The sequence below is a fragment of the Alosa alosa genome, chromosome 3 (genome assembly GCF_017589495.1).
Source record: "Alosa alosa isolate M-15738 ecotype Scorff River chromosome 3, AALO_Geno_1.1, whole genome shotgun sequence".
Taxonomy (NCBI): domain Eukaryota; kingdom Metazoa; phylum Chordata; class Actinopteri; order Clupeiformes; family Clupeidae; genus Alosa; species Alosa alosa.
The window spans coordinates 29,828,583-29,852,982 of NC_063191.1; the positions used below are offsets into that span (position 1 = coordinate 29,828,583).

At 40.2% G+C, this 24,400-nt stretch overlaps 1 protein-coding gene across 5 annotated transcripts in view; it reads right to left on the reverse strand.

The window, feature by feature from the left end:
• dgkh (diacylglycerol kinase, eta) overlaps positions 1 to 24,400 on the reverse strand; it is a 168,366-nt gene that overhangs the window by 80,135 nt on the left and 63,831 nt on the right. For all 5 annotated transcript variants that reach the window (XM_048238240.1, XM_048238238.1, XM_048238237.1 and 2 more), the window contains 5 exons: positions 19,386 to 19,461; positions 11,298 to 11,383; positions 10,858 to 10,957; positions 5,319 to 5,622; positions 4,940 to 5,065 (listed from right to left, as the gene is read on the reverse strand). In XM_048238240.1, coding sequence (XP_048094197.1) covers positions 4,940 to 5,065; positions 5,319 to 5,622; positions 10,858 to 10,957; positions 11,298 to 11,383; positions 19,386 to 19,461 — 692 coding nt within the window. The remainder of the gene's footprint in view (positions 1 to 4,939; positions 5,066 to 5,318; positions 5,623 to 10,857; positions 10,958 to 11,297; positions 11,384 to 19,385; positions 19,462 to 24,400) is intronic.

Here is a 24,400-nt window from a genome sequence, read left to right on the forward strand (position 1 = left end):
TGAGCATGCCTACAGGACGGCCCAGATCTATTTAGAGGTGCTGGGGCAAGCGTTTAGCCTTACTGTTGGGTGGTAAAGGGATTAAGTCATCCAGTGGTGTTGGGTCAAGATGTGATGGTGCTACCTGAATTAGTTCAGGCTAGCAAGCCAGTAAATATGGTAGTTACCAGGTCCAGGGCTAAGAGGGGAACTTCTACAGAAAGGGAAAGACAAGCCATATTCAGGGAGATGACTGCTATTAAAGGAGAGGAGGCAGAGGAAAGGACCGTTAAAGTAAAGAAAACTGTCAGACAGAAGAGACGAGATCAATTATCATGGGAGGTCAAGAAGGCAGAGGAAGCGGGCTTAGCACAACCTGAGCTAGAGGTGAAAAGTGTAGTGTGAGATGACATAGGACCCTTACAAAAAGCAGATTCCACATTAAGAAAAGCTTTTGACAAAGTTAGGGAAGTAGAAGGCATAGTTAAGATACTGGGCATTCTCTATCAGGGGAGTACTACTTTCTAAAAGGGGGTGTGCCCTATCATCAGCCAGAGGGAGGACTACCTGAGCAGCTAGTGTTACCCAAGGATTTGCGCAAGGAAGTTCTTCATATGGGCCATAGCATCCCGTGGGCGGGGCATTTAGGCAGTGTAAAGACCTTGGATCGCATTGCCAGTAGGTTTTTCTGGTCGGGGATGTACACGGATGTGCAGGGATCCTGAGTGTCAGCTCTCTAGCCATAATAAGGTTAAACCTTTCCCTCTCCAACCTTTGCCCATAATTGGTGTGCCTTTCTCCAGGATGGGCATGGGCATTGTAGGCCCCTTAGAAAGAACACAAGGTGGTCATAGGTTAATTTTAGTAGTCTGTGACTATGCGACTCGCTATCCTGAAGTATTTCCCCTACGCAAAATTACCGCCCGAGCCATAGGTCAGGCCTTACTGCAGCTTTTTTCACAGGTGGGAATACCGCAGGAAATACTGACAGACCAGGGCACAGCTTTCCTCTCCAAAACCCTTAAGCAGGTCTATGGTCTGTTGGGCATTAAGGGTATAAAGACCACTCCATACCACCCCAGACTGATGGATTGGTGGAGAGATACAATCAGACTCTTAAGGCCATGATTAGAAAGTTTGTCTCCTCTAATGGCAAGGACTGGGATCGGTGGTTGCCTTATCTTTTGTTTGCCTACACAGAGGTGCCCCAGGCATCCACTGGATTCTCTCCTTTCAAGCTACTCTATGGCCGACGTGTGAGAGGACCACTTGATGTGCTGCGGGACGCCTTGGAGAAACCTAAAGAACCATCGACCACCAGTGTACTTGCCTATGTCCTGGCCATGCGGGACAGGATGAAGGAGATGGCTGAGCTGGTGAAAGAACAGCTGGAACAAGCTCAAAAGAAACAGAAGTGGTGGTATGACCAGTCGGCCAAGAAACGGACATTTGAGGTGGGGCAGATGGTCCTGCTATTACTGCCCACCTCTGAGAACAAGTTAATGGCTCGGTGGCAGGGCCCTTATACCATCCTGAGAAAGATGGGACCAGCTACCTATGAGGTGGCAATGCCCGAGCGACGGAGAACCAAGCAGACGTTCCATGTTAATCTGCTGAAAGAGTGGAAAGAACGGGAGGAACAGGTCAGCCAGCAGCTTCTCATCCAGCGAGTTGGGGGGATGAGGATGACCTTGAGCAGGTCTTCCCCACCACACGACAGGCATCGTCCCTGGACCTGTCACATCTGTCCGATGACCAGCAGAGGGAGCTGGAGGCCATTATTCCAGCTGAACTGCTACAGGGGAGACCAGGATACACCACACTTGTGGACCATGACATTCCTTATTCCACGGTCACAGAGTGAGTGGAGCAGCCCTGTTGTGCTAGTCCCTAAGAAGGATGGAAGTCTCTGGTTCTGCATTGACTTTCGCCGAGTGAATGCACAAAGTCGCTTTGATGCCTACCCCATGCCACGCTTAGAAGACCTGGTCGAGCGACTGGGTAAAGCGCAGTTTATCAGCACCCTGGATCTATGCAAAGGGTATTGGCAGGTGCCCCTGGCTGAAACAGCACGGCCGGTGACTGCCTTTCGTACTCCTCAGGGAATGTATCAATTCAAGGTAATGCCCTTTGGCCTTCAGGGGGCGCCAGCTACTTTCCAGCGCCTGATGGACCGTGTGCTGGCGGGTGCTGAGGACTTCTGTGCCGCATATCTGGACGACATTGTCATCTACAGCAGCTCCTGGAAGGAGCACCTTGAACATCTTCAGGAAGTGCTTGGACGCCTTCAAAGAGCTGGCTTGACCCTCCAGCCCAAGAAATGCGTTCTAGCCCAGAGGGAGGCTAGATATCTGGGGCATGTCCTTGGTGGAGGAGTCATTAGACCTCAGCAGGACAAGGTGCAAGCCATCCTGGACTACAAGCAACCTAAGACCAAGAAGGAGCTTCTGGGATTATCTGGATTTTACCGGCGGTTTGTGCAGGATTTCAGCACAATAGCCGCACCGTTGAGTGATATGACCCGTAAGTCGGGGTCAAATTGTATCCAGTAGGGGAGAAGGCTTTCCTAGATCTTAAAGGGGCCCTTTGCCAGAGTCCTGTCCTCCAAAGCCCAGATTTTACTGCACCCTTCACAGTTCAGACTGACGCTTCAGGTGTTGGACTGGGGGCTGTGCTGCTGCAGGGGGAAGGGGACCAACAAAAGCCGGTGGCCTATTTGAGCCGCAAGCTGTTCCCCAGAGAATCCAGGTAATCTGCAGTTGAGCAAGAGTGTTTGGCTGTAAAATGGGCATTTGAGGCCCTAAAATGTTACCTGCTCGGCAGGGACTTCATTGTGGAGACTGATCATCGGGCTCTACAGTGGTTGCACCGGAAGAAAGACACAAATTCCCGGGTCACCCGGTGGTGGTTGGCACTGCAGCCATACCGATACACTGTCCGATACCGGGCAGGAAAGGACAATGTGGTAGGCGATGGCGAGACTCCAGAGGTGGAAGGAAATGTGGAAAAGATCGGGCATTCTTTTCCTGTCTCACCTCCGTGTTCTCCCAGGTCTACTACGCACCTCCCTGAACTATGAACCACCGTTCATTCATTCATTCACTGATATGCGCAAATAGCGCGCTGGTCGCATCTCCCCTTCGCATACATACACACACGCACACACACAATGTTACTGATTCAAACTTCTGTGTTCCATCTCCCCGTTTGCTACAATGTAGGATCCCATTGCAGTGAAACCGTGTGCAGAGTTGTGCTGTTCTGTAACATACATACTCACTTACTGATCACTGTTGCGTTTCTTCCGCATTCCATCTTCCGCATTCGTGATGGTCAAACAAGAGCGTGCTATGCGCCAGTACTATTTAAAAGACTGGGTCATGGGAAATGGTGTGGGGGAGATCAAGTATTCTGTTTTTCGTGTGTATAAGTATATGTTGTCATCCGTTAATCTAATTCTGTGTTGCCTGCATTGCTATAGAAAACAAACTGCTGTAGATGAGGAAATGTTATGGGGAGCCATTGGTGCCAAAAGCACTTAATTGATTTGCCAGAAAATTAAGATGTGTTACCTGTAGTTGGTTTATGGGTGAGGGCACCTATATGAAGCAGTCAGTTTGTGATATGAGGAGGAGAAAGTAACAGCTTGTTGTGAGGCTGTGGTGGTATGTTACCGTGTTGTAGAAAAATACTGGACTAAACTGCTGGCTTACTAAAGGCAATTTTCTGAGTAATTGTCGAGGACAATTTTTTGTTGGAATTATATCCACTTTATTTTTGTTTATTTAGTTATTTTGGTTTGTTAATATTTTGCATTGTGGGAAATAAAACCCCTTTCAAACGTCAGTTGCTACTGTGACCTGTCCTTCCATCCTGCTCGAACACTTCCAACCCGTTTGCACAATCCCAAAACAGTGGTCTGCCCCGGGCAGTATCACAGACCTGTATACACATGGTTTGGCTTTAACCCTAGCAACCACCATATCAACCGCGTTATTTAGCAAAGCAACCACCATATGTACCCTAGCAACAATCTTCTTAATTTCCCTAACAACAACCAAGCAACCACCACCACAGCACAACCAACATGATTACCCTAGCAACCAGCATAGCAACCACATTATTTGGGGGCTTGGGTACTGGGCTTGGATGGAATTAGAAATGAAACAGTGTACTGCTAATGACTACAGTCTACAAGGGTAACTTTATCATCCACAATATGACTCGTATCTGGAAATCGATCAAAACATCCTGTGGTATGAACACACTATAGTTTTACTCCTCATAGTTAGTAACCCCTCTTTCCCACCTTCAATGCTAGACAGTGGATTTAAACACTGGAAGGAGACAGGCATATACTCCATAGGGGATCTCTATGTAGATGGGAGATTTGCATCTTTTGCCAAAATTCAGGAGAAATTTGTTCTCCATAAGAATAGTTTCTTTAGATTTCTACAAATAAGGAATTATGTACAGTCACACTCAAATGAATTTCCAACAGCCTTTACAGGCTTTCCACATACCCACAACAAGTGCAATTAAAGCTGCTTTGGAGGAGGAAAGAGGTTTTTCGGTAAAATTACACTGTTTATAAAGATTATGTCCCTACATAATTAAATAAAAGATTATGTCCCTATATAATTAAATGTCCATATTTAATCTTTTTTCTGATTAAAGCACTGATTTGATTCTGAATAATTGGGCTATTGGGCGCTGCAGTTAATAATATAAGGGTGCGATCAATACATGGTTTTGTCTTTTTTTGGTTAATACACAGAAAATTACTGTATTTTTTAAAAAAAAAAGTAATGCATAAAGCAAACAGTAGAGGGGAGAGTATTTACCCCTACTACACAGGAAGTAAGACGCAAATATATGGGACTGAATAACTAGTATTATATTCAATAAATAAAGAGTAGGCAGGATTTACTTCTATCATTTATCTATACTACTATCTTACAGGGTGAAGACTGCAGTTCCTTGGTATCCTCATCTTTCTCACTATCCTTATCATCCTTTTTCAACTCAGGGACTGTCAGGGAATGCAGTTCTTGGTCTTCTGTATGTGTATTCTGTTCATCTACCACTGATAGAAGAGAAAAAAGAACAATATTGAATATTCAGATACAGTAGTTCACAAAGTTTTAATTGAATACAAGTGGCCAGTTGTCAACCTGCAAATAATAATTATCAATCTTTATCTTTTAATTAATTAATTTAAGCATCTATGTAACAGTTCTTATTCAATTTACAAGATTTCTAACAATTTCACTCAGATTTCTCTGTTGACAACTTAAAATATACAGAAGAAGCCGGCTTATCTTTAAAAATCATTTTACCTTTTTCTGCCTGCTCAATGATCTGCCTCACAGCTTTCTTCAGGCTGTTGGCCCTTAGCATGAGCTGCTCACGTGGGAAGTGCTTGCATGGTGAAGAGGAATTTTTCTCAGTCACATTCTCCTCCAGCTTCTCCTTCAACTCAGTAATGGAGGAATCACTAAGCTCCTCCTCCCCTTGAAGTCCTTCCCCCTCATCCTCCTCCTCCACAATGGGAGGTGTTGTCACTGCTGGTAGGCACATGGCCTGTGCCTCTGTATTCAGTGTCTGTAATAGGGAGTCCAGCTTCTCATTCAGAATGGCACACTGAGTGGGAGAACATGTGCAAAGGGGGACGTGAATTAAAAAATTACAGGGAAATCATTTATTACAAGCTGCAATACATTCGATCTCAATCTAAATTGTTCCATACATTCTGACACTTCCCCTTCTTCAAAATGAAAACAATAATCAGATCACCGTCGGGTCAAAATTGCTATTGTCAAGGACCCAAGCAAAGCTCTGACCCTACGGCAGAAGATCTGGGCTCTTCTGAAGAAGGGGGCCATCGAGCCACTAGACCAGGGTCGTCAAATGGCGGACCGCGGTCCGAGTCCGGACCCTAACGTGATCCTATCCGGACCCAGACCATAATAATACCCTAATTTAGATTTTCAGGTAAGATTTCAAAACTGTGCTAAATGTTTTGTAGGTTAGGATAAAAGCATTTACTTTAGTAGTATCATGAACCATCATTTCGCTTGCTGCTACTCAGCCACGAGCGAGGAGAGGAGACGGGAAACAATCAGATGGATATCTAAGTTAGCGATAAGTAAGTTATTTTCAAATCATGGATTGCTCAAAGAGGAGAAAGCTAGACAGCGAGAACAGAGCTTTATATAACAATACGGGGGCAATACCACACAAAACTGTCACGTCCATAACGGCAACTAAATAGGCTACCATGGCATTGCTAAGCCTACCCATTCAAAGGTGAACTGAGACCACAGAATATTTTACGATTTAAAAGGGCAATATGATTGATCCACCACAATCTAGTTAGGCCTACATCCATTCACTGTCCAACAACATGATGTTCCTGGGTTTCCAGGATTTTGGGTCAACATAGAAAAAATAAAATTAAACTTGCTGATTGATGGGTTCAAGGAACCAGCTGTGGAATATCTATCCTTGTCTCAGCTCAAATTTTATTTTAAGTTCACGTTAAGATCTTAAAAATAGCCAAGGCTACTCAGTTTTTCTCCCCAATTACTCTTATCGTGCCTTATTTCTCCTAATTTCGAATGTTACCTTTTAGGCTACTTATTTTATTTCACATTAAACATTATGCCTACAACTAGGCTTCCATCCATCCATCCATCCAACCATATATATATGATATATACAATATATGGTATACACAATGATTTTCTATGTTGTACTAATTTATATGGGATGAAATCCTTTTCATCTCTCTCTCTAATTAAGTTATGTGCAAGCATATAAGAAGCAGTATCCCTATGCTAACAGTAGAATACTGTTGGGTTGTCGAGGTTATCACACTATAACATTACAGCTACTTGTCAATATCGACTTCTTGTGCATGACAAGTATAACTATAGGCTATTCATTGTATTGACTCTGACACAGAATGTTTGCACACCGCCCTTCATCTACCACCACAAATACAATTAAATTCTGTGGGAAACATGGTACATAAATACATAACATATACCAGGGCTTTGACTCCGAACTTCGTTATTCGAATATAATTCGATTATTTTAAAAATTAAAGATATTCGAACGAATTTTAGGGATCTCTTAATATTCGAACCTGTAGCCTGTGGACATAATTTCCATAAATGTATTTGGTTGTAAACGTTGTTTTAAATTCAGATTCCAAGGTTTTTTTCACGCCCGGTGAAGTAAAATCGCGAGCTCATTAGCAAGGCTATTTTTGGTCATCTGGGCTCCTGTAAGTGACGTTAGCATCCTGGCTGGTTCGTGCTTAGTTAGCTCACACATAGACATAATAGACACTTTTATTTTAAACTTAACCTTCCTCTGATTTTAATCACCTCAGTTATCAATCAAAGCAAACAGGGAAAAGAAATGGCAACACAATCATGAAAAACACTCAAATAAATAAATGTGCAGATAAGTCTGAATGAAAAGCAGCACTGGTTGAAGCCTGGAAATATTGTAAACAAAGTAGGCTAACGTTAGCTTAATTTGCTAGTTCATAGTTCAAAGTATCATAGTCCGGTTAGACTGTTCAGTTTCCCTACTGTGTGTTTAAGTTCAAATGAATACTTTTTCTCCTTGGGACAGGCCCGTTTGAGTCTTGGAAAATACTTTTCCATTTGCATCGGGATTGAGATGATTAGAACTTAGCAGTCAATTTGAATGCAAGTTTTGAACAAATTCTTGCAGCGTGCTAATGATGCTAACCGGATTTAATAGCAATTTAGCCAGTCGTCTTGCACTATTAATGTTTGGATTATATGTGCATGCTGAGGAGGGATGCGCCTGTTGAGAGGGAGAGAGAAAGAGTGCACGGAGCAAGGAGAGTCTGTGTTGAGGTAGGCCTACTTCTATCGCCTACTCTGGTAGAGTTTCACATACTACAATGCAAGATATATTTAGCCTATTTATTTATGGACAACGTAAGGCAGGAGGTGTGTGTTGCTTTTAATTATGAATGTTCTATCGAACGTATTTTTTATTGATATCGATTACATGTCTATTGCGATACATATTGCTATCGTTTTATCGCCCGGCCTTATGCTCAATAATAACAATTTTAACACACGCATAAATATTCAGCCTTTCGTGCACATAGTCTATTGACATTGACTGATACACTGCCCTCTGGTGGACAGAACATATAGAACTTAAGTTTGATACCAATATTGGTCTTACTGAAGACATTTAATGGTTAAAATATTATTAATACATATTCAAATTTTAATATTAATAAACAAACGAACTTCGAATATGATTTTTGGGCAAAAGTCAAAGCCCTAACATATACATACATACACCTATACACGCACATTTAGTGCTGGGCGGTATGACCAAAAATGTATATCACGTATTTTTCAAAATTCTTACGGTTTCACGGTATATGACGGTATTTTTTTTTCATGCATAATCAGATGTTCACAGCATTTTCTACAGGTTGAGAGAGGAATTGCTGCAGTACATTGACTAAGGATGGTCTATTTTACTGTCATGATGTAGAATAACTCCACACTAGTGGTAATGCAGTTTTGCATGGCCCCAGAAAATTATGCTGTTTACAAAGAGCCACTCATGATTCTAATGAAGAATCTAATCAGAATGCAAAGACAATTGCATTCAAAATACAGAACTTTTACTGTGCAAATTTTACAAACATCTTAAAACCAATACAAAAAGTAGTGCAACTTGCAATAATTATACTTTTTTGAAAATTATACAATTTAAAATAAAACCTCTCTGCTAATATGCTTACTCTGTCAAATAGGCCTATCAGAAACATGCCTTATTGTTATTGTGTGGTTTACATGACGTTAGTGGTAGGCTAACGTTAACTTCATGTGGCCTGCCATGAGCTTCGGTTCGGTTCGCTAGGCAAAACATTAACAAAAACGTTCGTTTTGGTGCACTGATGACAGTCAGGATCATTTCTAACTAGCCAGCTAGTATTGCTCAGTTCCTGTCTATAACATGCTTTACTTGCTACCTGGATAATTTCAGCGAATATTCTTAAGGTGAGATGAGTGATAAGATCATTAAACTTCACTGTGTTCGGTGGGTTGCTAACTAACGACATCACCTACTAGCCAGCTAGCTGTTGAACAATCTCAATAGAATTTTCGTGACGGTAAATCCCTTTCAATGCAGTATCCCTTAACGTTTTTCCTTAACTAAAGAAACAATTTAAGGTATTCTGTGCAACACCCTTAAATAAACCCCTTACCTAAGAAGAAATTAAGCCTTAAAGGTCATACTTCAGGGGAAAAACTAATGGTGTTTTGTGTTTACCCTAACTATGCCTCGCACCATGCGTGCGTGTGAAAAAAAGTCCCGCCTGAACACTGTCGCGCGGCGCAGCGTTCCAAACGTTGTGTAATCAAATACACCTGTATGGCGGTATTTTAAAAAATTCATATCATAACGAAAATACACACCGGTATACGGTGTGAACCGGTATACCGCCCAGCACTACGCACGTTTAACATTATGATGCTCCGGACCTTTGCTTTGCACTAGACGATCATACAGAAAACAGTGGATTTTATTCTACTTACTTCATTATACCAAAAAAAAAGATGCCAGACTTAACCATACTGGATTTAAGACCTCGGAACTCAACAGAGCGATTGGTTTACAACCATTGACCTTAAAGATGCTTATTTCCATGTCCCCATTGCACTATTTTGCTTTCGAGGGAAGGGCAAACTAGTTTGCTCCCATTTGAGATCTTGATGACGCCAAGGATCTTCACCAGGTGCGGAGCAGCGGCACTGTCTCCACTACAGGCTCAGGGAAAGCGCATTTTCCCCTACCTGGACGACTGGTTGATATGTTCTTACCTGCTTGTGTATTAAGATCATTACAGCTGATTCAGAATGCTGGAGCAAGCCTGGTCTTCAATCAGCCAAAGAGGCTCCCTATAGTAGCCAGAATTAAATTTAAATCTCTCACTTTGTTCTATAGGACACTGACTGGCTCTGCTCCTAGTTATTTTAATTCAATAATCAAGACATACATCCCCAACCGCCCACTGTGGTCTTCTGATGAGTGTCTGTTGTGTCTGTCGACCAGTCATAAACGCTAGGTCTAATTCAAGACTCTTTCCTCAGTGGTTCCATGTTGGTGGAATGAGGTGCCCAGTGCTCTCCGTTCCTGTGATAGTTTTGGGTCATGTAAGAGGGGTCTAAAGACATTCCTGTTCAACATGCACTTAGTTCTTTAAGCGCTTCTTATGCGCTATGGTTTGTAATATTGTTTTATTTCCGTTAGGCTGTTGATTAATTTGACATTTTTGTTTATTATTGATATTCTCCTTAATGTAGTCTTACCATGGTATTGTTTTTATATTATTGAGTGAATTGACATTATTGTTTATTATTAATTTTTTCCCCTCATTTTCATTGCTTATTTTATTAGGCTATTGATTGAATTGACATTGTTGTTTATTATTGCTATTCTCCTTATTATAGTTTGACCAACATTCTAATCTGTTCCCTGTTCAATTTTAAATATTATATTGTTTTTGTTTTTGTATGTCGCATTGGACAAAGGCAACTGCCAAATCCCATAACTATAACCATATACTATAGAGTTGAGGGGAATCTAATGTGCCTCAAGGCATTCTTAGGATATATCACATTAACAATAATAGGACATACATGTGGTCACAATGACCTTGAACTTTGACTTTTAGAGTCCAAGTAAACATTCATGCTAAATTTGAAGCATGTGAGATATCACATTTAATAGAATGGGAAATACATGTGCAGTCGGTGTAGAGGCATAAACGTAATAGATCTGAGATGTAGTTAAAATACTCACTTTAAGGGACATAGTGTCTGCCTCCTCTGTATTTTCAGTGCCTTTCTCATAAGACTTTCCCACTTTAGCAACAAAGTCCTTCACTGTCTCACAAAGAATCCTGGTAGGGAGATGAGAAAGGTCACATCTCTTCAATGAGCTTGGTTGTTATAAAGCAGTGGTTCTCAAACTGGGGGTCGCCAAAAATATTGTAGGGGTCGCAAAATGGTTTTTAGTCAAAGGCTGCCATTGACAATGCCTTTGATGTTGACATACCCTACCTATGAGAGAAGACATTTTCTGCCTCTGTTTCCAATGCCCATCTCACAACATTTCGAAACCAAATTCCGCTGGTTAGAGAGAAGGGGGAGACTTGGCCCATGTTTTTTGGGGGGGTCGCCAGACAAAAAGTTTAAGAACCACTGCTATAAAGGGAATAATAGACAGGGCTGATAACTCACTTTGCCGAGGATATGACCACCGAATGCTGATCAGAGTTCAAAATCTTTGTAAGATGAGCAGCAACTGAATCTTCATAAGCAGAAATCTGTAATAAAAACATTGAGAATACTGAAAACGAATTTCATGCAACTGTAATAGCCTTTGTGTGCATGCTATGTGATAGAAAGCAAAGGCGGACAGAGTACACAGCTTCATTACTTGAGTAAAAGTACAGATACCCTTTGCTAAATTTTACTCAAGTAAAAGTAAAAGTAAACAGTCAGATGTCTACTTAAGTAAAAGTACTAAAGTACTTTTAAAAGTACTTGAGTATCAAGAGTACAATAGTAGCCTACATTTTCTAAATATTGCATTACTACTGCCACAGTGCTTACATTTATGTACAGAAACGTCCTACATGGAGTTATGAAAAATGTTAATACCTTGGAGAATGTCAAATGAATTGGAAGTAAAATCAAGTAATTTTCATCTTTTTACCATGTTGCCAGGGATGGGCAGTATTTCTAATACATGTATTTAAAATACGTATTTCAAATACAAAATACAATTTGAAGCGAAAAACGATTAACTTGTTCAGAAAATTTAAATAGTCTGGCGAGGTGGGGCCACAGGTTGGCACATTCCCGGGATGGACCTGCTGCGTCTTCATCCATTGTTTCCTCCATGGTTTCGTCTCTTATCTAAATCTGACCATGGAGTTGACTTTGGCGGAAAGCTGAAGGTGATTGCTGATAGGCTGTCCCAATCAGTGGGGGCAGCACAATCCAATCGCCTTTGAGAGGGAAACAACAAATTGAGGGTTTCTGAGATTTTTCTTTTTTCCTTTTAGTAACGGGTACTCACGGTTATGGATAGAAATGTAGTGGAGTAAAGAGTACAATATTAAAGTAAAGTCATGAGTACTCCCCAAAAATGATACTCGAGTAAAGTACAGATCCCTCAAAATTGTACTCAAGTACTGTACTCAAATAAATGTACTCCGTTACTGTCCGGCTCTGATAGAAAGTGTCGTGTCAGTATCCCTGTTCTAAGACTGAGACCTGTTGCCCACTACTTGCTGTTTTCTGTTTTAATTGTACCAGTCTTTATTTCTTTTCTTTCACCATGCGCTTGTTGCCCCACCTCTATGTTCTGCCATTGATCTCTTTCCCGCCAATATTGATCCTCTCCTGTTTCCCACCTTGATTGTATTACCCAGCCTATTAAAAGATCTGCCTGTGGTTCTCTGTAAGATCATCATGTTTTGTTCCTGTTCCCAGTCGGTTCAGGCTATTTTTTTTAAAAGTTACAGAGCTACTGGTGCAACAGAGGTTGATACTAGTTTTGTAGTTCCCAGGCATACTACGTGACAAGAATGAATGTTGCATACAGGGCACACAACTTTGACAAGAATTGTTTTCAGACATTGATTACAAATGGCAAGGACACAACAACTGTTTCTAAAACATTATTATTATTATTTTTTAGTGAATAGTTTTCAGAAATAAATGACTCTGGTGGATTCTGGTACTGTTGGACATGCTAAATAATATACTAAAAATCTAGTGAAATCTGACCTTGGGAAAGGGGTCATTTTCAAAATGGCCGCCAAAATGGCTGTCAAATGGCTATATCTCAATTACTATTCAGCCTACAGGGGTGAAATTGATGTCAAATTGTGGTCATATTAAACAAGAATATGATTTTAAATGGTAATATTGAAAATGTTTCAATGCTCTACCTTTTTCAGCCATATATGAAAATCAATGTGTTTTAATACAGAGCAAATTCAATACAGGATTATGAACCATCTCCATGGCATGGAGGAAGATAAGACATGTCTTAACTGGTGTTATATCTCATCTAGAGGTTATGCTTTTAGAAAATATGTAGTTTAGGGTCTTTGATTTGTTTTCCCTGGACTGTACATGCCAAAATGTATCTGCTTTACACTAGATTTGCCAAAACAGAATAGAGGGCAATGTTTTGTTCATGGCAAGGAGGAAGATGGGACATGTCTTAACTGGTGTTATATCTCATCTGCAGGTTAAATGCTTTCAGAAAATATATAGTTTAGGATGTTTAATCTGATTTCCCTAGACAATATAGGCCAACATGTATCCACTTTACACTAGATTTGCCTATACAGAAGAGGGCAATGTATTGTTCATGGCATGGAGGAAGATGAGACATGTCTTAACTGGGGTTGTATCTCATCTACAGGTTATATGCTTTCAGAAAATATATAGTTTAGGGTGTTTAATCTGATTTCCCTAGACAATATAGCCCAACATGTATCCACTTTACACTAGATTCGCCAATACAGAATAGAGGGCAATGTATTGTTCCTGGCATGGAGGAAGATGGGACATGTCTTAACTGGTGTTATGTCTCATCTACAGGTTATATGCTTTCAGAAAATATATAGTTTAGGATGTTTAATTTGTTTCCCCTGGGCTGTACATACCAAAATGTATCAGCTGCACACTAGATCCGCCTATACAGAATAGATTATGTATTATGCAAAGTGTGGTGGAAGTTGGAAACATAAGTTAATTGATGTTATATTTCATGTAAAGGGTATATGCTTTTATAATATGTATATATAGTTCTGGCTGTTCTATGACTTTAGTGAACCATAACCCATGCATAGGCATGCATTATACTGTATATTTGTGTGCATCAAATACACGTTGGCATCTATCATAAGGGGGGAGCTAATTAAACTTAATATTAAACTATATGTATTAGTATATCAGAAATAATTACTATATCATTATTCATCATCATCCATCATCCTCCAGCCCTCTGAAAGGAAGTTGTGCAGATTGTCACATTGTTCATTTTTTCATGTTCCACAGGCAGCAGTGAAGCGTAATCCGTATCTACATTAACAGAAGAGTATCTTGCAGAAATGCACACAGTCACAGCGGATAACTTTCAAAAGCTGTGAAGCTTACTAGCAGATTCCGTTGGAGGGAGACGTTCTGGAGTCACAAATAATGACGCAAGGACAACCGTCCTACTCAGGGTGTTGTGGCGTAATGTTGTAAGAGAGTCTGTGGACTTCCCACCAAAAAGTACAGCCATCACTTGGCATCTTAATTCACCAATCACCTCTGTTGTCTGATTGGGAGTAGTGAAGGCATTGGCACATGACTGAAGGACAAAATCTCCTCTTCTGGAATGTTGTCTTTTGCTGACACCAAAGATCCTAGACATGATATTTCAACTTTATTCTCAAAATGTTGTGTTTAATGTTGACATGTCGACTTTAAACAACATGTTGGGTTTGGCTTCTCATCATGGCAAAAATATTTGTTTTCTTCATGTGTGGCCCTAATAGTCTGTCGTATTTATGTGACTGAGCTGACAGAAAGTCGTGAAAAAAAGTAGAATGAAATTATGTCTATCGTTCTCTATGCTTTAAGTAGACTGAATAGGCAGCATGGTTGGAAAGTTGTGGAAAAGGAGGGGCTAATTACAATTCAATAGATTATAATTAATTCATGACCTCTTGTTACGCTACAACCATCTTTTTAGGGTGGCATGATTTAATGAAGGATTGTGTGACATATATGATTCAGTGACCTCTAAATCTGATTAAACACGAAAAAAACTTTCCTAGGCTGAATAATGCTTCAGATACAGTATAGCCAAAATTTGCTTCAGGTGGCCATCTTTGATGCTATCTTGAAAAAAACAAGTCTTTGAAAATGATGAACTGATACTTTAGTCTGACATATATGAATCAGTGACCTCTAAATCTGATTAAACATAAAAAAAAAACACTTTCCTAGGCTGAATAATGTTTCAGATATAGCCAAAATTAGCTTCTGGTGGCCATCTTGGACGCCATCTTGAAAATGACCCCTTTACTGGGGTCAGATTTTACTAGATTTTTATTGTTTTTTGCTGTTATTTTCTTTGATGTTATTAAGTACATCTAAAGGTATCATAATCAGTTGAAAAACCTTTTGTATCAATTTTTTTGAGGTTAGGTGTTTTTTTTTTTTTTTTTTTTTCATATATTGACCTGCCTGTGTAGTAGGCAACATAATTTGACAAGGAATTACTGCTACTGCAATTGCAACTGGATTTGTTTTTTAAATCTTGTAATTCCAAAGAAACCCCATTTTTTCTGAGAATATTTCTGCGTAGGCTGGCATGTTAAAAAGTGTCCATCCATGAAATGTGTAGGTCCCTTACATAGGCCAAATGCTGAAGGTTGCCTAGTGGAAATATGGCTAAGATAATGTGGTTTTATTACATATCAAATTATATTGTACTTTTCATAATCTCAACCATGTAAGCAAGCTGGAGTGCTTTGTTGTGAATGTTCAAAATTCATTTGAATTGTCAAAATGAAATATCCAACGAATATCAAAGTTTCTTCCTCTGGGCTAGTTTGAAAAAAAACTAGAACTTGCTGGCTTGCTTGATTCTTTGAGGAAACAGGTATTGTTTGCAAGGAATTGTGATGAACTGTATGGACGCAAAGTGGACATAATTTATAATTGCCCAATAGGCTACAACTGTCAAGTACACATCAGGTACATCAATTCACCAACCTCACACTCAAAGAAGCCTTCACAAGTGGCTCTCTCTCACACACAAAACTATATAAACATGGATACAGTATGACTGCTGTAAATGTATTCATTGCACAGACACAGGGTTCTTAAGCCTCACGCAATGGGCGTGAGACACACGCAATTCAGCAAGTTCACACACTTACACGCCACACCTTGCATTTCTCACGCAGAAATATTACTAGAGATGTCAAGGTATCTGTATAATTAATAGAGGAGGTGCAGGGATACGAGAGAATTTCTCGCAGGGTTTAGAACTAGCGCACCACTCATCACACATTATTTTTTATATATAAACTAAACTGTCGGTCATTAAGAAAACATAATGATTGCATTGTTAAGTATAAGTACTCTTTTGATCCTGTGAGGGAAATTTGGTCTTTGCATTTATCCCAATCCGTGAATTAGTGAAACACACTCAGCACACAGTGAACACACAGTGAGGTGAAGCACACACTAATCCCGACGCAGTGAGCTGCCTGCTACAGCGGCGCTCAGGGAGCAGTGAGGGGTTAGGTGCCTTGCTCAAGGGCACTTCAGCCGTGCCTACTGGTTGGGGTTCGAACCGGCAAGTACAAGTCCGAAGCGCTAACCAGTAGGCCACGGCTGCCCCAAGCTTGTTGTAGCTTTGTGTAACCCACACATCAGCAATGTTCATTTTATATGACCAATACCCTTCTCGTGGCTGCCTGCACTTTTCCTGTCGTCACGGCTGCAACTGCAGCTGTGGTTTTTAGCTGCGTGTTCATCCGGTCCCGGGACACCCGTCTAACCCTTAATGGACCATGTCAACAATGAATGAAAATTAGCTTATTATCAATGCGTGTAATCAATTTTTCTAAAGATACAGGACTGCTGCCAATCACCATAAAAATATTCAAAAGTTGGTCTCGGTATGCACATTCTTTATCCAATGGTTTAGTGACAATAGGCTACTCAAGTGAATAAAGCAATTCATAGCCTAATAAATAAAATACTTGTCTCAAATTTTTTTAAAAAAAATTCATGCCCCCAGACCACCCTAACTAAGCTGAGTTACCAACATTTTGAAGTTGCCAGGGGGCTTCTGTGTTTGTGAGTTTTCCCTCTATCTGTTGCATTACCTTTTAACCTATTGTTTAAGTCTGCCCAATTTGTTTTACTTATTGTTGCCTCAGACCCCTGTCTATAGGTTATCAACTCTTGCCTGATTTGACCATTTTTGTGAATCACTTGGCATCCTGATGTTCTTTGCTATACATTAAAAATTACTAAACCTTTAGCTCTGTTTCTGTTCCTCCTGTTCAACCCTAACTTGTAAGTTATGCTCTTATTTTTGAAAATAAGAGCTGCTGTGCTTTCCATTGAGGGCGTAGGTTTGCATATGGGCCATGTCCATACCAATATTTTGTGATGACAAAATTGTCCAAAAATATTTTCACAAACTCATTTATATTACGATAATTGATTACTGTGTTCCTACTTATAAAGTGTACATCTCCAGGACAACCAGTTTAGACACACTATAATTTAATTGGCTGAAGGGGATTCATTTGACACTCACGTCAAAGTGTCAAAGTATAGGCTACTTGTCGCCTTAGTGGCAGACACAGATGAGGCAAGCAGGTGTGTGGACAACAGTAAGTCATCAGGACGGTCTGACAGTACACACCCCAGGAAAGGGTAAAGTTTTAAATTAGTACTCCCTTTGCCCTTCAGCATTTTTGTGTTTGTAAATCAGCTATGCCTCCAAAAGAGAAAAGAGATATACAAAGGTTTTTCACCAAACAGAGCATAAGTAACCAGACATGGAAACTAACAACTGCAATCTGCTAGCCTAACATCATCTGCCTTCTGTAATCTTTCAACCAAGGTTAGCAGTCATGTTGATAGGAGTTTTAAACTTAAAAATGGCTAGTTATACTACATTAAGTAATCATTACAGTAAGCAGCTGAAACCAAACCTATGTCCTTGCTTTCTAATAAACTGTGAGCTCTAATCTGTTCTTGGGTCCGATACCTTGAATATAAACCTGACAGTAAGGCCTGGTATGTACAAATATACAAACCTGCAGCACCTGCCGATGTGCGGTATGAGTCATGTGTATCCGTAAGTCATTCAGATTCAGCATATGCATGCATGATAGAGTGAATTGTCAAACTACATACAGTAACAGTGCAAAAGTCTTAGGCCACTATTAGAGTTGCTGTTTTAGCAATCCAATGTTATGATGACCACACATGTTTATTTACCAATCTCTTTATTAAAATACAACCAGAACATTTAGGAAATATTTACACAGTATTAAAAAAGAAGTGTACATCTGCTTCTGGTTCCAATCTTAGGCCACCACTAGATGTGTTATTTTAGGAGTGCTATAATGATCTCACAAGGGAGAAGCTGTTGACATAACTGCCTGGTTCTAGCCTGGAAATATCCAGACTCTCGTATGTACATTTAATTTCTACAGAGAGTCTGGCCACTTTCCATTGCCAAGCGTTAACTTCCTTGAAGGTGAGTACTCTGTTGAAGTTTAAAACTATTGGATCTGCCCAGAGCCACTCTGTATCTGCCATAACCAATCGCTAACGTTTGGTCGTTCAAGTTCAAGTTCAAGTTTATCTATATAGCACATTATCATACAAAATGTTACTCAATGTGCTTAAATGTGTGTCGTGACGTACTGTATGTCTGGCTCAAACTAGCGCACAACCTCAACGTCATCGTTCTCAGCTACTCCCTCTGTTCGCTGATTGGACCTGCAGATTTTTGCAGGAGAAAAACTGTGAATATACCGCAGACCCAGACGACGTACTGAAGGGAAATTAAAAATAAGCGGAAGTACATAGAAGGGCGGAGTAAGGCTAGCCTGGTTCTGACATGTTAGTAGATTTTCCAGAAGTTTCTGTTAGGCTGGTCATGCCCATCACTGATCTTGGTGGAGAACTTTGACTCCATCAATAGCTTCCTCCTTGCGAGATTGGTCATAACACTGTTAAAACAATAAATCCAAATGTGGACTGGAACTTGAAAAGAAATACATTTTTTTGTGTTTTCTAATAAGAAAATAAATATTATGATTAAATAGTATTAAATATTATATTATTGACAAAGAAAAATATGTAAGGTGGCCTAAAACTTTTGCACAATATTCATCCTGTCCAGCAGCAGAATAGCAAAAAGTATTACAAGAAAACTGTTCAAACAATTTGGTCTGTTTTAAAGCCAACAGCCTAACTACCCCTAGTAGATATAGAGTTTAATCTTCAAAGCAGGTAGAAATGTACAGGCTGGTATACAATCAATAACTCCTCTTGCTTTGCCGACAAATAGAATGCAAATAGAAACGTCTGGCCTTACAATGTGTATGTCCTTTCAGTGTGTATGTCTGTGTTTTTCTGTAAAGTGAAGATCCAGATGCGTTTGGAAAAACATGTTGGCATGAGAATGTTCGCCTTTGTGTTTGATCTTATTGGTTTCTACTTAATGTGGTCATTTTTATGTGTATAATTGTGTGTGTGCAAGTGGACTGGTACCTGGCTGTCCTCTTCGTCATCAACAGAAGGTGTGCTCTTAGGAGGTATTTTAATCTCATATGTCATGATACTCCACCTGCATATGATTGAGAACAGCTGTTACTGACTGCCATGGACCCTGCTAACCATGTAGAGCAGAGCAGAGCAGTCATATCACAATTTACCTGCTACAACTCAAAGAATGGCTGTACTTGTTTTCTATGCAGCACATTGCCTTACTTCCTGTTCTGGTTGCGTCCTCTGCATTGTGCAGATCGGACTGAATGTGATGCATGTCTTTATTGTAAGATTCAGCCAGATCTATGCAGCAAGAAGACGTCAAACACATCCACTGGAACACGAAGTAAGGCAATGTGCTGCCTTCAGAAACAGCCCGTTCTCTGTACACTTTTAAAGTTTACACAATACTTCGGGTTGTCTGCAGGGACCCTATCCAGTGTTTCCTCTACATTTATTTCAGCATGGCGGCCCACCACGGTTTAATTAATACCGCCACAGTATCAGAATCAGGGCAGACGCACAATGTGCAGTTGCTTTTTAAATAATCCTGCCGACGTATCCTCCCCTGCTGGCTGCCGCTCACATTGCAATTTAACAAGTAGCCTAAAACTAGTCAGAGGTTATTATGGCCCCAGTTTCACTTCACATATTTTATATTGTATTGATGTAGCCTATTTAAAACATTAACTTTCTTCTCAGTGTTTCCTCTTCATTTAGCGTATAGTAGGCTAAATGCCCTCCGCTGGTTGCTGAAAATTGCAGTTTAACAATAAACAGCAATGCTAATCCGAGGTACCTGTCTAGTTTTATTCCATAAATATATTGTTTTTATAGACGTTAGTGCTATGCGCTATCAAAAGCTTTCATGTGCTACGCATCTTTGTCTACAATTTTCGCACAACTTGGTGGAAAGGTGTAGCACAGGCTAAGGAAAACCCATTCATTTCTGAAGCTGATCGTATTGAAAGTATGTTCCATATCGTAGCCTATTAGCTCGCTTGCAACAACAACAAAAATTCAACTGGAGAGTGGATGTCTCCACGAAAACACTGTTACATTAGCTGCGCACTCAATCGCAAATCGATGCAGTAAAAAAAGCAACGACTGGTAGTAACGAAGGTAAATTGGATTGAAGCAAAACTTGGCCAAAAACATTTTGTATGCACTCGCTGTGATGGCCTAGTAGGCCTAATGTGAATCGCGGACTATAAAGTAAAGGAGATTTGCACCAAATAAAGGCAGTGTCGTGTGTTTCTATAACATGTTGGCCGGCACTGTTAAAAAAAAATCTAGCAGAAACACTGCTATCCACGCTACCACCGAACTACCCCCCATATGAAATTCTACGAAACTTGGCATACCCCCAGAGGATGTCAGGTTAATCATACACATCTCAACTGAAGATAGGGGCGATGAAAGCAGAATAATATTGCATTTTCATTTTTTACCGGGGGGTGCAAATCACAAAAGAGTGGTTATGGGCTAGGTTGATGTGGGCCCTTGAGACCAGTGGTGGAATGTATCGAAGTACAAATACTTCGTTACTGTACTTAAGTAAATTTTCCACGTATTTGTACTTTACTTAAGTAGAATCTATAGTGCATACTTTTGACTTTTACTTCGTTACATTTTGCAGCAATTATCTGTACTTTTACTCCGCTACATTTCTACAACACCATCGTTCCTTTTTACATTACATTTTATGATCAGTTTTTTTTTTCTCTTTGACAAACACGTTTGTTTCACCAGGGGGCTGGGTTGCTACCAAAGATAGAGCGCTACATGCCCCGCTTCTAAATCTTTGAAACTAGTCTAGACCAGACAAAGCGTGAGCTTGTAGCCATCTGCATTCGGTAGGCTATATTCACCAGACCCATGGCTATACTGGACATGCAACTGTGTTCTGTGCCCTGAGCATATGCTTGCCTTTCTCTGTCTATTATCTGCAGAGTTAGGGCCTCCTCTCCGATGAGATTGCGAGTCCGCGGAGCAGCGAAGTTACAGGCTATGCCCATGCGTCTGTCACACGTCTGATCATTTGCGGCACATGAATGGTAGACTATACTGTAGAACCGCTGTCCGAAAAAAAAAACTAAACATGTTCCAGATTAAAATATTTCTTAATTGTGTGATCAAATAAAGAGGCATAGCCTACATTTGGGGGGTAGTAAAGTGAGCGCCCATTCAATGTTTATGCGCGTCTGCGCAAGTGAAACTGAACCTTATCATAAAGACACCTTTCTCAACAACTTTTCTGTTCAATCTGGACCGGCAGAATTGGCATTATGATCCACCAGACGTTTCCCTTGTCTACCCCGATAAACTTCAGGCTCTCGTGTTTTACTGAATGATACTTAACTCAGCCGATCACACTAGATAACCAGAATTAGTCTCCAGAAAACTATCTAGCCTAGTATAACCTAAAACTAGCTTTATTAAAATGGCACACATCATAGGCTACTGATTTTGTTTTATTAGAATAGGCCTATAGATATTAAGATAATAAATCATTATGCAAGTACTTTTACTTTTAATACTTAAAGTAAATTTAAAATCTAGTACTTTTTACTTTTACTTAAGTAGGGTTGGCATTGTGGTAGTTTTACTTTTACTAAAGTATATATTTCTCTGCTTATTTGTAATTTTACTTAAGTACTGAGTTTCAGTACTTCCTCCACCACTGCTTGAGACCAACATACCATAAACATTTCTTCATCCTCGGGTCCATGGTTCAGGTAGTTATTTAGGAAAACATGCTTTTTTTGAGTTTCGGGAGGCCCAGCGTGGGGGTGGTGGCCCCCGGGGACTTTCAAGTTGACTAATCAAATTTTAATCACTAATTATTGATATACATTTTCTAGTGAAACAAATATCATCCCATATTCTTATTAATAGGTAGGTAATTCCACTACTTTTATCAGTAACAATTATAAGACTAATTATCTTTTCAAATTAAGTAATCAATTACAACTAGAATGTATTTCCGAGGAACTGCAAAATGTGCTTGCTCAGGTGCGTTTCACCAACGGCAGCAGTGGAATAGGATAGGGCTGCCAAGTTAAGCAAATTTAAATTTTGTTCTCAATTTCGTCTCCAAATGAAAACAAAAACAGTAAAATCAAGATTTATATTTGCCACATTCCATTTAGAAATAATGTTTCGGAAATAGCTACAATTTCAACTCTTACAGCACAATGAGCACCTGCTTCTTCAAGCCCTGCACTCGACACGCCCCTCACCTCTGACCACAGGCCACTCAAGCATTTTCTGGTTGTGTGTGTGTGTGCTTGTGCAGTTGGTAGCATCATGAACCACGCAGAAAGCACATTCTATGCTAATTTTGTTGTTAGCACTGTTAACCGAGGTGACCAAACTAGAGTTCTCAACGGGCCTGAAAATTACAACCCGACCTGACCCATGGCTTTTAAAGCCCGGATCCGATGTAACCCGACACATCAACATGAATTATCTGCCCGAACCCGGCCCGACACCCAACCCCCTTTTTTTTCCCCTCATACACGTATTGTCATGACCAGCAGACGGGAATTCAAATCAACCTTTAATGTTCACGATTTGTTTTAAGGGGGACATTTTTGGCCAGGAACTTCGTCAGATTGCTGCTGCTGCGTCGTGGTGGTGGTCGAATGCCCACAGTTTAATGTATGGCGGCTCAGGCTGGACGTTTTTTGCTGTCATATTTCCCGACCCGTTGAGAACTCAAGACCAAACTACTCAGAGAAGTTATGGCAAGATGGCCAATCTAGCATTAGAACACGCCTGGTTTTCGAAATCAGCACATTACAGCTTGTCAATTACTACTAGTGCAAGTGGATAACATCATGCAAATGCAAACGTTACTATTAGATAATTAACACTGACTGTTTGCTCCTTCAGTCCCAATGGATTATGAAACATATTTTCCAAGACCCAGAGGAAAAAACATTTGTTACATTTGTTGCAAACTTAGAAAACACATGGGGAAACTAAACTCTCCAACCAGCATAATAAACTTAAATAGCTATCCAGCTTTCAACCAGTGCTGCTGTGATACTTGAAGTAGAGAGCAGCGAATATGTCACTTAATCTAAAATGCCTGAATATGTCAAAACACCACAGTATGTAATCACAATGTAATACATCTGCAATATGCTATGTGCTGTTATGAATAAGTAGAATTTAAGACTTATCCAAGTTATATTTAAGCAATAAGCCCCGAGAGGCCGTAGGTTACACTGATTCTACAACGGCTAAGGGGCGTTGTTAGGCACGACACGCTAGCGGTTGTAGAATCAGTGTAACCTACGGATTCGAGTGGCTTATTGCTTCTCTAAAAGTGTTACTATAAATAAGTTTCATAAAGTGAAGGCACAGCAACTAGAAATGTAACGATTTATTCATAGATAATCATTCTTCTGCCAAGAAATATATTTCCTCTATCTGAATGGTTGCCAAGCAACGTCGAGACGCAGCTACTTCAACTTTTGTATCAAGTTATGTTAGAGCAGTAATATAGAACGAAATGCGGTCAAGGTGTATGCTTGTGCTGGATTTTACAACGGCATCGAACGCGATTCAGCCAATCACAATCAAGGACCGGAACTATCAGTTTTAGAAAATCTAATTAACTTCACTTGTTTTCCATATTATAGCCTATTAGTGATATTTTTCTGCGGTTGTGGAAATAACGGATTAGGCTAATGTACAAAACATATTTCTAAGCGATTTTAATCCATTTCAAGGACATGGCTTTTAACTGTACGTGAGGTTGTAGCCAATTTGCATTTACTTCAAGAGCAGACAGCTGTAACTTTCCTCGAGTATAACTGAGTGTAACAACTTTTGCACATTTTAAGCCTACACTCTCTGGGTATATTAAAGTATCTGTCTGTCAAGCTGAAATCACCAGGGGTAAGTAGTAATAGTAAGCCTGAATTTTCAGTGGTCCCCAAGCCTTAGAGAGGAAAGAAATGGATCCCTGAGGTGTGATGCCTATAAGGTATTTGATAGTGTTATGG